The sequence below is a fragment of the Pyrus communis genome, chromosome 10 (assembly GCF_963583255.1).
Source record: "Pyrus communis chromosome 10, drPyrComm1.1, whole genome shotgun sequence".
Lineage (NCBI taxonomy): Eukaryota > Viridiplantae > Streptophyta > Magnoliopsida > Rosales > Rosaceae > Pyrus > Pyrus communis.
This window is the reverse complement of record NC_084812.1, coordinates 15,201,042-15,214,360: the sequence shown is the minus strand read 5'-3', so window position 1 is coordinate 15,214,360 and position 13,319 is coordinate 15,201,042. Positions and strand designations below refer to the sequence as shown.

The following is a 13,319-nucleotide window of genomic DNA, read 5'->3' as shown; positions in this document are numbered from 1 at the left end:
AGACATACATCACGTTTGAGTACCTGTGCCCATACAGTTTGGTCTCGATTCAATGTGCTTACACTCTTACGAATATAATCACAGTGACCGAATCGAGCTCCGACGATTTGTGAACTCCGCAGAATTAGTAGCCTTGTCTTTAGGCTATAGAACCCAGAGACCGAGAGGGTTCCTTCCTCCGTCGCAATCGCCAGATAGAGAAGTCAACGACGCGCTCAACGCGACATCAACGAATTTTACTCCTCGGCCGAGCTCGGCCGACGAGTTGGCACACCCCACATTCAACCGAATGACGTAGTTAGCTTATTAGTTACTCGGCCTGCGCGCCACATAGGTTTTTGTAATTTTTAGAGTCAACATTTTGGCACGCCCAGTGGGACCTTTGTGCTAAACCTTCGGAGTTCATGACCATTGAGACACGGTCTGTAAAGAAGAAAACAATCATGGGAAAGTCAACAGCTGACTTACCAGTGCAAGGCCTTGGGCAGGATTTGCACCCTGCAAAAAAGCCAATCATCGTTGCGCCGCCCGAGGCCACAAGCGCAACACGCCGAGAGAATGAAATCTATCTCGGTGGACAACCTCACAACTCAGAGGTCCCTAACCAAATAGCAGGCATTTTCGTGGAAGGAATAGTGGAAGATTGCGACGACGATGGTGGGGAGGGTTCTGATCCACCAACTAGGTCGTTTCTTCGGAGACGACTTGATGAACAATATGGACAGGTTGAGCAGTCGATTGGTCAAAACATGAATGATTTACTGGAAGCAATACGAAATAACAACGATACACAGACCAAGATACTTGAACTGTTGGTCAGTAAAGCCTTCGAAGATGGCCAGGTCGGCCAGCCTCGGCAGCTTTCTACGAATGTTCCAATACAAGCTGAGAGAGGGTCTGCCCGGCCACAACCAATCACCTTAGATAAAAGAGGTGGACAGGGCAATAGATCCGAAGGACCAAACCAGGGAGAAGAAGCCACCTCCGTAAACATGACCGAAGTCCAGAGAATGATTGACTCGGCCCTAAAGAAGGGGCCGAAGTTTCCAAAATTCATCCATCCATACCCGGCTTATGTAGAAAGGTTTGAATACCCACGAGGTTTTAAGATCCCTGATTTCATTCTCTTCGCCGGGGAATCGTCTTTATCCTCATTAGAACACGTGGCCCGGTTCACAGCGCAGTGTGGAGACGTCAATAGCGACTTCTATAAATTACGGCTGTTTAATTTTTCACTGACAGGCTCAGCTTTCGCCTGGTACATTAATCTCCCACCCAACTCCGTGCAGAGTTGGGAAGAGTTAGTTGAGAAGTTCCATGAACAATTTTATCAGCCAGGGATGGAAATGTCTGTATCATCGTTGACCAAGATGGCTTAAGCGTCCGACGAATCTCCAATGAAATACCTGACAAGGTTTAAGTCGGCCAGGAATTGGTGCTGAGTACCTCTCCCCGAAGTGGAATTCGTCAGGATCGCCCTCAACGGATTGGACGTGGAATACAAAAAGAAGTTTCTGGGGGCAAACATTCGAGATATGTATGAACTTGCTCAACACGTTGACCAGTATGATTATCTGCTTCGAGAAGAAAAGGTATCGAAGTCACCATTCCGGGGGACGTTGTATAAGAATCCCACGGTTAGCTATGCATTGGCCAAAAGCGAGGACACTTAGTATGCTAGTGTGGATGCGGCCGAGATAGTAATAGATAAACCTTACATCTGCAAGGCTTTGACTCAAGTGAGTTCCAAAGACACCAAAACCCGTTCGGCCGCCGAGGAGATAAGTAAGTCATCGAAAGTATACACTTTCGACATCACCAAAGCCGATGCAATTTTTGATCAATTATTGGCAGCAAAAATCATCAAACTTCGGCCGGGACATACTATCCCCAAGGTCGATGAATTGAAAGGCAAGATATACTGCAAGTATCATAATTCTAATAAGCATGCAACCAATAATTGTGTTGTATTCCGAGACACAATTCAAAGTTGGATCGAGAAAGGAAAGTTGAAATTTCAGGAAAAGCAGATGGCGGTCGACGTCAATCCCTTCCCTTCAACAACAATTGGTATGGTGGATGCTCATCTTCCTAAAAACAAAGGGAATGCCGAATACGTCCCGGTGCAACATATCTGTAGACGGAATGGTCAGACAAGACTAAAGATTGACTTATTTTCAAATGCACCATCTACGGAACGCTCGGGGCCACTCATCGATGAACCTATGACGGGGTTGAGTTCCAACGAAACTCATGAATCAAGGGTTTTATGTGACCATTGTAAAACACCAGTCGAACTTAGAAAGAAGACATCTTCAACACCATCGACGACCCCTACAACATCGCCACGGAGACTTGGTAACGGTCCACGACGCCAAGTGTTTGATAGACTCGGCCCACAAGTACAACCAGTAGACCATGCCCCGATCAGGCGGCGTCTTGACTTCGACGTACCTTTCTATAATGAGGATTATTACTCGCGCAATACCAGCAATTCGGGCCCCCCAGCCCATCGAAAAACTTTCAAACAACCCAGGACGTCGGATCAACGCTGGTACAGTTACAATTCTCCGACTGGCCTATATATGGCGTTGTCTAAATCTCAAAAATTGCATGGCTCGACGACGAGAAGCGCAGACTAGCCCTGCCAACCGGTGGCAACCAAAAAAGGTCATGGAAAGCATTAGTGAACGGCCAACCCCGACTATCATGACCGAGTTAGTCGAAGGGAGAAAAATAGCGGCTTCCTGATAGGAGCATATTCATGCGACTTAAATGGCTTGTTCTCGTGCATTTACGTTATGTTTCTTTAGTTAATTTAGTACTTTAAGCTATTTTCGTGTGTTTGTAGGTCCAAAGGGCTAAAGGAGCAAAAAGATGCATTTTGGAGACTTTTGGAGCACTTTTGGGCTAAGGATGGATAGCTTATGCTTGGAGCCAAAAGTGTTGGACGAAATTGAAGACCTAATTGAAGACCAAAGTGTTGGAACCTTGTTCTCTTTAGTTCTAGGACATTTAAACCTTTTCTTTATCCATTGCACATGCATCTCCATAAACCATCAACACATTTTCATCCTTAAATCTGCCCAAAAGCCGTGCATCACACATGCATTTCCAGCTCCCCCCTCTTGCATTCCCATCACATTCCACATGCACTTCCACTTTTCCTCCACCATTCATACACTTTCCAGCCATCTTCCACATCCTTTAATCATTCAAACATACACCCATTCACCACCAGAAATCCTCTCAAAACCGTGCATTTCATGTTCATTCCAACCTTTAATCCACATGCACTCTCTTTAAATAATCAACCCACATGCACATTCAATCATTCACACCACTCATTGCCGTGGCCTCCCTTTGCATTCACATGCATCTCACTTCATCATTTCAGCCACAAAGCCACTCCACATGCACCCTAGATTCTAATCAGCCACTTCACATGCACATTCAACATTCCAGAAAATACCCATGCCGTGCACATGCATTCATCATCTTCCCCCCTTTACATTTCAGCCACACATTCACCCACATGCACCATTCAAACATACACCACCAGAAATCATCATTGCCGTGGCTCTCCCTCCACTTTCCAGCATCCCATTTCCATCCTTGCACATGCATTCCCTTCATATATAATTCACATGCATTCATCATCATTAACCACACCTTGCAGCCACATGCATCATTTAATTCATTTTCAGCACAATTCCTCTCAAAACCGTGCATTATGTCCTTCATTTCCTGTTAAAGCACATACATTCATCATCATCACTCTAGCTTTAATTCACATGCATATTCAAACTTCTCAAAACCGTGCACATTCTTCTTTCAATTCAACCAAATCACATGCATTCCCTTCAACAACAAGCCCATGCCGTGAGTTCCCTACCTTTCCAGCATTCAACACATGCATCTTGGCAGATTTCACATGCACACACATGCAATTCCAGCTTTCACATGCTTTCCTAGCTGTCATGTTCCCCCCATTTCATCTATAAATAAGGTTTCACACTCATTCATTCATTCACAACAGAAATTGGTCCCTTGGGGCCGTGCCCTTCACAAAGTCCATCCATTCCATTCAAACACTCATCCATTGCAGAAATGTAGACATCAAACCACCCTTGTGCCGTTCCTTCCCCTACAAATCCAAACACCATCCTTCCATTCCTCCACCACTACCCAAACCATTCACACCATCAAACTATCCTTAGACCTTGTGCTACAACGAAGAGGAAGATAAGAGTGCCTAAACGTTCATACAATTCAAGTTTGAGTTGTTGGAATGTTTAGGTGTTTCTTTGATTTCTATGTTTAATTTCAATACTCTTTGTTTTGTACGAATGAGGCATGGAAGAAAAGAGTGCCTAAACGTTCATACAATTCAAGTTTGAGTTGTTGGAATGTTTAGGTGTTTCTTTGATTCTCTTTGTTTTGTATCATACGGAACTAAACCCCCCTTGGCTAGGGGGTAATTTGAAATATATGTTTATGCTTGCGTTTTGATTTGATTACTTCTAATTGCGTTTCATAAGTTGTGGATTCAATTTGTTTAACTATTTGATTGATAACTTATTTATGTATGTTTATTAAGAGTGCACACTTAATTTTCATGCATGAATATGACGCTAGAATATAAGTGAGTTTCACCTAATAGTTACGAACTTATATTCACAAGTAGTGGAGGTTGCTTATAAACAATCGCGTTAAATTAATTTTTGGCAAGAGTATCATGCATTCATAGTTACAATTGCCTCGTCAATACTTATAATTTTCATAGAGCGTAATGATTCTTGCTTGTATCTCTATTATGCAGTCATGTAGGGGACTTGTGGGGAATGTTTTGAATTGTTGTATGCGCTAACCCATCCAATTCAATAACGTTAGGAAGATTTGAAGGTTAATTAGTGCATCACGGTTAACTTGGGGTGTTGAGAATTAATGATTTATTGAAACGCAATTGGAAATCATTTTATTATGCAAGTATAACATATGTGGAGATGAACCCCGTAGCTAACTTTCCATTCATTCAATTCCATCCATTTGTTCTTTCTTTTCTTGTTTCTGTTTTCATGTTTAATTTAACTTGTCGTTCAATTATGTTAAACATGTGGAACTAATTTCTTTTTAGTTAGAGGCGAATTTGAAGCCATGAACATATGTTGGTTATGATTTGATTTACTCCAGTTATGAATTCATGAACTTTAGATGTGGGTTACTTTTCTGTTTTGATTAAGAACTTGTTTATGTATGTGGGTTGAGGGTCGACACTTAATTTGCATGCCTAAACTTGATGCTAGGATATAAGGGAATTTCACCTAATCGTTATGAACTTATATTCATGAGTAGTAAAGATCGCTAGTCACGATTGTGTTTAGTAAACCCTAGGCTGGATTAACATGCGTATTCCATAGTTATGAATGCCTAGTCGATGTTTATGATTTCCGTTGAACTTAATGATCTTTGTTAAATGTCTCTATCATGCGTATTCCATGGTTAGGGACTTTGATTAGGAATGCTTTGGATTGTCGTATGCAATCATCCAATCCAATGAATCTAGGGAAATCTGAAAGTTAATTTAAGCGGACCTAATTAACTTGGAGCATTGTCATTCATCGTTTGTTGAAGTCATAACTGGGAGTCAATTTATATGCTTATGTTCATGTGTGGATAAGGAACCCTCTAACTAGTTTTCCATCATTCTATTTCATTAATTTCGTTTTTAGAATCTGTTTTAATTCCAAGTTTATGTTTTAGTTTAAATTCATCCAAAACCAATCTCCCATTTATTTTAAAGTGTTAGATTAGTTAGAAATACATTTAGTTTGTGTTTATAAGTGTTTTGATTCATTTTGTTTCCCAAATTCGTCCAAAGTACTCAAGGTGCTCAAAACTGCCCAGATTGTGTTTTTAAGGCAGTTTTGAGTGTTTTGGTGCTGTTTTGAGTCTTTTGGTTTGTTTTAGTGTTTTAAAGTTTAGTTTTGCAATATTTGAGTCTAGTTTAGTGTTTTATATTGTGTTTTTACGTTTTTGAGTCAAATCCAAGTGATTAACAATCCCTCCTAATCCCCGGTCCAGAACGATCCCTACTTGCACCTATACTATAATTGACGAAAAGAGGGTTTAATTTGTGTGCTTAACTATTTTAGCATCAAATTTTGGCGCCGTTGCCGGGGATTAGAAAATTTGCTAATCCCTTGGATTGTTTTATTTTCGTTTGTTTTTATTTTTCCAGATTCTTAATTTTGTTTTGTTTCTTGTTTTAGGTACTAGTTCATGACTCGGAGTTCTCATCCGATTCGTGAACATATCCTGGAGTGATTGGGTTCTTCGTCCGGCTGCAAGACGTAAACGAAAGCGCTACTTGGGAGGCAACCCAATGCACTGAATAAACAAAGCATGTTCAAAAAAAAAAAAAAAAAAAAAAAAAAAAAAAAAAAGAAAAGGGATACTAAACATGGAGAAAGGTGGAGCTTCACAAAGGTTGTTTACGTGAAGCCCCACTACGAGGCGCAGAAGCAAAAGGCATAGAAGCAGAAGGCATAGAAGCGGAAGGCATCGAAGCGAAAGGCATCGGAGCTAGAGCATTCCAGGCCTCAATACTTGGCCAACCGCTGGATGACTCAGGAAAAAGGTGCCTCTGGAGACAAGCCGCAAGCCTTTGACGGTCACTGTGAATTCGACCCTCAGATTCTTGCAGCTCATCAAGCTTCCTCTTTATGCCCGACGAATAGTTATTTGCAAGCACATGCAAACTTCTATTCTCGTACTTAAGCTGCTGGATCTCTTGCTTAAGACTCTCCACCTCTGCCATCAATGATTCCACCTGACGGGAGCGGGCAAGCAGGCGTTGGCCCATGTTGGACACAGAACTCGCACACTGAACACTAAGTGCGAGGGACTCTTGAACGGCCAACTCATCGGACCGTCCTGACAGCAGCCTACTATCTTTTGGAGTGAGGAGGTTCCTAGCTACTATTGTAGCTGTTGTGGCGTCCTGCATCACGGAGTCTTCACCTGTAAGAAGACCGTTAGAAGATAAGAAAGAAGGGCGCCATACGTTACCTTGACGCGGCGCGCCCGTATCACTGCTAAGACTCAATTCCAAGCTAAGGTTCGATGAGTTTGCCATTTTTCAAAAGTGTTCAAAGAGAAGGGATGGAGTTAAATTTCAAAGGGCCGGAGTCGATTTTCAAGAATGGGAAATCTTCAGAGTGTGTCTGTTGTGGTGATCGATAGCTCAATAAAAAAGCCAAGGCGACGCGTCCACCGATTCAAAAAGCCGGAATTTCCGGCGTAATTTAGGCAACGCTTTCTCGGCTTTTCAGAAGACGCGTTCAACTTTGTCAAAAGATTTCTTCTTTTTAGACAACACGTGGAGGCCATCACCGCAACTACACATCTTTAGCCGACAAGTGCAAAGTTCGGCGATGCTTTCTCTGCTTTTCAGAAAACGCGTGCAGCTTTGTCAAAAGGAGCCGCATCCGCACTACTACGTGTTGCTCAGAAAGCAAAGGGGCGTCGTTCAGAAATCGAAGGGGCGCCTGCTCAGAAATCGAAGAGGCGTCGTTCAGATATCGAAGAGACATTTGTCGACAAGGGTAAAAGAACAGTACCACCACTTGATATTATTTCTATATATGTCGACCTTCATCTTTTATGGCAAGGCAAACCTGAAGAAAATGCCCAACTCTCTCTCGCCTCTGAGGGCGCACTCCCAGCAAAGCTTTTCGAAATACTCAATTCTTTCTTCTTCCCCAAAGATGATACCAGATGCCTGGAGTACAGATGACCCAGGAGGAAACGGCGGATTGAAGTGTGCTGATTCATTCACCGCTTCTTCAAAAGCAAAGGTATCTCATATCATCAAGGTCAAAAGCAAAAGTATCTCATATCATGCTCTTTCCCTGTCTTTTTCTTTGTCCTTGTTCTTACTCGCATGGCAAAGTAAAAGAAGCAATCAGCCGGCACTTGGAGTTAGTCTTCCGATCTGGAGCCAACTGCCTGGAATCTATTCCTGATTGCTTACCTAGCGTTGCTCTCGAGTAGTCATCTTCAACGGTTGATACACTTCCAGAGAAGGGACCACTTCTCCAAAGGGGAGCGAGTAAGGCAAGTGAAAATGATACATTGAAGCATGTGCAGACAAACTTAGGCTGAGTTATCCTCCAACCCTTTTCAATACGAATTGGAAAGATTGAACAAAGAAACAGACCAAAGGAGTAAGCTCAGACCTTCGGGGGAGACCAAAAGAATCCTGCTGCCCAGATCAAGAGTAGCACAAAGGAAAATCAACGATGGGCGGCAACCAGTTCGAGAGTAAGCCTGTGGAATCATCAAGATCAAGCCTCAATGCAATCAACAAAGAGAAGATGGAATTTACACTCCATAACCAGATTTGCGTCCCTAAACTCTTCTCTTTGTTAATTACATTTTGCCATGTTTAGTATGTTTAAGTGCTTTTTGTGTGTTTACTTATGTTTTGTGTGAATCTATGCTTAAAACATTGAGGACAATGTTTGATTTAAGTGTGGGGGGGTAACTAATGTTGTTAATGCAAATTCGTGGGATTTTATCACCCATGACTTCAAATGTTGTTCCTTGCTGTTTTAAGGTGTTTTTAAATTGTTTTAGAGTGTTTTAGTGTGTGTTGTTTTATAACTCCGAAAAACACATAAAAATTTGAAAAAAAATTGTTTTGAAAAGCCTAAAAAGAGTGTTTTGAGTCGTTTTTGTGTGTTTGTGTCTTAGGGTACCTTCCAACACAATGATAAGGATTTGGTTTATAATTGCATGACGGTTAGAAAGAGTTATAAACATAGAGAAAAGTTTGATTTACTCTTGGTATATGCTTGGTTATGGTTATAATGTATGACTTCACATGCAATCATAAAAGAAAAAAATTCGTTTTTGTAACATGCTTGAAGGAAGGAACTCAAACAAACGCTACAACCCTGAGAGACTTGAGCCTATAACGTTCTTTGGAGAGTATAATCTGTGATTTCTTGTTTTCTAAAGTCGTTGCATGATCTCATTATTCTTTGCTTGGTTACTACTTAGAAGGCGTTTCATCATATAGTTCCAAATGCTAGAACTCATGCCCATTTCATTCAAAGCATGTTATTGATTTGCATAACACATATTCAAGAAGAAGTTGTGTAGTGACCACCACCATAGCCAAATAGCCTTACTTCCCATACTTCGTATATGTTGTAAGTTTTAACCCCGTTGAGCCTTGTTTAGCCTTTATTCTTTGTTTACCCACATTTTCCTCACCTAGCCTAGTTTAGGACAATCCCCACCCTTGTTCTTAAAAGATAGTGAGCATGACTTAATTGAATTCCTTTTGAGTTACATTATGAAAGAAAATAAGTGTGGGGGAGAGAATGTTTAAGTGTTTATGTTTTGAGATTCAAAAGAAAAGAAAAAGAAAAGAAAAAAAAAAGAGAAAAGAAAGAAAGAAAGAAAAAAGAGCTTGAAAAAAAAAACGAAAGAATAAGTGATTGAAGAAAGGTTCCAAAACACCAATTCTGGGCGTAAATTGTCTAAATTCTCCCTTTTTGTTCAAAAGTTGAGTTTTCATTCAAAAGTGAATTCTAAGTTGATTCAAATGCTTTGCTCACTATTTCTTTAAGAACCTTTGTTTTCCATATCCCTTCTTTGTTATCCACATACCCCAAGCCCCGTTACAACCCTTGACTTCTATCTTGAGTGTTGTGTATTTCAATTTGTGGAGTTTGAACTTGGTATGAGCATATGGTGTCACTGGTTCTCGCGTCTAAGTAGTAGCATTCCATTCATGAGATCATATCTAAACATGCTTATTAACTCCAGAAATTGCGTTCTTTGTGATACATATATGTGAGTGTTCGTTTTCATGTTACATCAATCTTCTCACATATGACTAGATTAGGGTGTGTAGTTAGAAATTCTGAGTGAAAATCGAGTGCATATCTTGTAAGGAATTGAGCAAATTCTCTAAGGCATGTTACTACATTCAAAACATGGTTTTAAATGCTTAATTGTGAACTAGTATGTGGTGGCTATGATTAAGAATGTACTTAAGTGTAAAGATGGCTAAAATCTGTGGGAATAATGATTTTTAACTTGTCATGTGCATTGGAAATCCCTAAGATGGTTGTTGGAAGGTTTAGGTTGTGTTTTACGTGTTTAGTGTCGTTTTGTTTATTTGTTTTTATTCTGTTTTGCTCGAGGACTAGCAAAAGATAAGTGTGGGGGTATTTGATAGGAGCATATTCATGCGACTTAAATGGCTTGTTCTCGTGCATTTACGTTATGTTTCTTTAGTTAATTTAGTACTTTAAGCTATTTTCGTGTGTTTGTAGGTCCAAAGGGCTAAAGGAGCAAAAAGATGCATTTTGGAGACTTTTGGAGCACTTTTGGGCTAAGGATGGATAGCTTATGCTTGGAGCCAAAAGTGTTGGACGAAATTGAAGACCTAATTGAAGACCAAAGTGTTGGAACCTTGTTCTCTTTAGTTCTAGGACATTTAAACCTTTTCTTTATCCATTGCACATGCATCTCCATAAACCATCAACACATTTTCATCCTTAAATCTGCCCAAAAGCCGTGCATCACACATGCATTTCCAGCTCCCCCCTCTTGCATTCCCATCACATTCCACATGCACTTCCACCTTTCCTCCACCATTCATACATTTTCCAGCCATCTTCCACATCCTTTAATCATTCAAACATACACCCATTCACCACCAGAAATCCTCTCAAAACCGTGCATTTCATGTTCATTCCAACCTTTAATCCACATGCACTCTCTTTAAATAATCAACCCACATGCACATTCAATCATTCACACCACTCATTGTCGTGGCCTCCCTTTGCATTCACATGCATCTCACTTCATCATTTCAGCCACAAAGCCACTCCACATGCACCCTAGATTCTAATCAGCCACTTCACATGCACATTCAACATTCCAGAAAATACCCATGGCGTGCACATGCATTCATCATCTTCCTCCTTTTACATTTCAGCCACACATTCACCCACATGCACCATTCAAACATACACCACCAGAAATCATCATTGCCGTGGCTCTCCCTCCACTTTCCAGCATCCCATTTCCATCCTTGCACATGCATTCCCTTCATATATAATTCACATGCATTCATCATCAATAACCACACCTTGCAGCCACATGCATCCTTTAATTCATTTTCAGCACAATTCCTCTCAAAACCGTGCATTATGTCCTTCATTTCCTGTCAAAGCACATGCATTCATCATCATCACTCTAGCTTTAATTCACATGCATATTCAAACTTCTCAAAACCGTGCACATTCTCCTTTCAATTCAGCCAAATCACATGCATTCCCTTCAACAACAAGCCTATGCCGTGAGTTCCCTACCTTTCCAGCATTCAACACATGCATCTTGGCAGATTTCACATGCACACACATGCAATTCCAGCTTTCACATGCTTTCCTAGCTGTCATGTTCCCCCCATTTCATCTATAAATAAGGTTTCACACTCATTCATTCATTCACAACAGAAATTGGTCCCTTGGGGCCGTGCCCTTCACAAAGTCCATCCATTCCATTCAAACACTCATCCATTGCAGAAATGTAGACATCAAACCACCCTTGTGTCGTGCCTTCCCCTACAAATCCAAACACCATCCTTCCATTCCTCCACCACTACCCAAACCATTCACACCATCAAACTATCCTTAGACCTTGTGCTACAACGAAGAGGAAGATAAGAGTGCCTAAACGTTCATACAATTCAAGTTTGAGTTGTTGGAATGTTTAGGTGTTTCTTTGATTTCTATGTTTAATTTCAATACTCTTTGTTTTGTACGAATGAGGCATGGAAGAAAAGAGTGCCTAAACGTTCATACAATTCAAGTTTGAGTTGTTGGAATGTTTAGGTGTTTCTTTGATTCTCTTTGTTTTGTATCATACGGAACTAAACCCCCCTTGGCTAGGGGGTAATTTGAAATATATGTTTATGCTTGCGTTTTGATTTGATTACTTCTAATTGCGTTTCATAAGTTGTGGATTCAATTTGTTTAACTATTTGATTGATAACTTATTTATGTATGTTTATTAAGAGTGCACACTTAATTTTCATGCATGAATATGACGCTAGAATATAAGTGAGTTTCACCTAATAGTTACGAACTTATATTCACAAGTAGTGGAGGTTGCTTATAAACAATCGCGTTAAATGAATTTTTGGCAAGAGTATCATGCATTCATAGTTACAATTGCCTCGTCAATACTTATAATTTTCATAGAGCGTAATGATTCTTGCTTGTATCTCTATTATGCAGTCATGTAGGGGACTTGTGGGGAATGTTTTGAATTGTTGTATGCGCTAACCCATCCAATTCAATAACGTTAGGAAGATTTGAAGGTTAATTAGTGCATCACGGTTAACTTGGGGTGTTGAGAATTAATGATTTATTGAAACGCAATTGGAAATCATTTTATTATGCAAGTATAACATATGTGGAGATGAACCCCGTAGCTAACTTTCCATTCATTCAATTCCATCCATTTGTTCTTTCTTTTCTTGTTTCTGTTTTCATGTTTAATTTAACTTGTCGTTCAATTATGTTAAACATGTGGAACTAATTTCTTTTTAGTTAGAGGCGAATTTGAAGCCATGAACATATGTTGGTTATGATTTGATTTACTCCAGTTATGAATTCATGAACTTTAGATGTGGGTTACTTTTCTGTTTTGATTAAGAACTTGTTTATGTATGTGGGTTGAGGGTCGACACTTAATTTGCATGCCTAAACTTGATGCTAGGATATAAGGGAATTTCACCTAATCGTTATGAACTTATATTCATGAGTAGTAAAGATCGCTAGTCACGATTGTGTTTAGTAAACCCTAGGCTGGATTAACATGCGTATTCCATAGTTATGAATGCCTAGTCGATGTTTATGATTTCCGTTGAACTTAATGATCTTTGTTAAATGTCTCTATCATGCGTATTCCATGGTTAGGGACTTTGATTAGGAATGCTTTGGATTGTCGTATGCAATCATCCAATCCAATGAATCTAGGGAAATCTGAAAGTTAATTTAAGCGGACCTAATTAACTTGGAGCATTGTCATTCATCGTTTGTTGAAGTCATAACTGGGAGTCAATTTATATGCTTATGTTCATGTGTGGATAAGGAACCCTCTAACTAGTTTTCCATCATTCTATTTCATTAATTTCGTTTTTAGAATCTGTTTTAATTCCAAGTTTATGTTTTAGTTTAAATTCATCCAAAACCAATCTCCCATTTATTTTAAAGTGTTAGATTAGTTAG

At 40.1% G+C, this 13,319-nt stretch overlaps 1 protein-coding gene across 1 annotated transcript; it reads left to right on the top strand.

The window, feature by feature from the left end:
* The first annotated feature begins 443 nt into the window (after positions 1 to 443).
* On the top strand, positions 444 to 1,379 carry LOC137747916 (uncharacterized). Its single transcript, XM_068488042.1, has one exon. The coding sequence runs from the start codon at positions 444 to 446 to the stop codon at positions 1,377 to 1,379; it is 936 nt and encodes a 311-aa protein (XP_068344143.1).
* The last annotated feature ends 11,940 nt before the right edge of the window (positions 1,380 to 13,319 follow it).

Coding starts and splice junctions, on each gene's coding strand:
- LOC137747916 (XM_068488042.1), top strand. CDS start 444: ATGGGAAAGTCAACAGCTGACTTACCAGTGCAAGGCCTTGGGCAGGAT.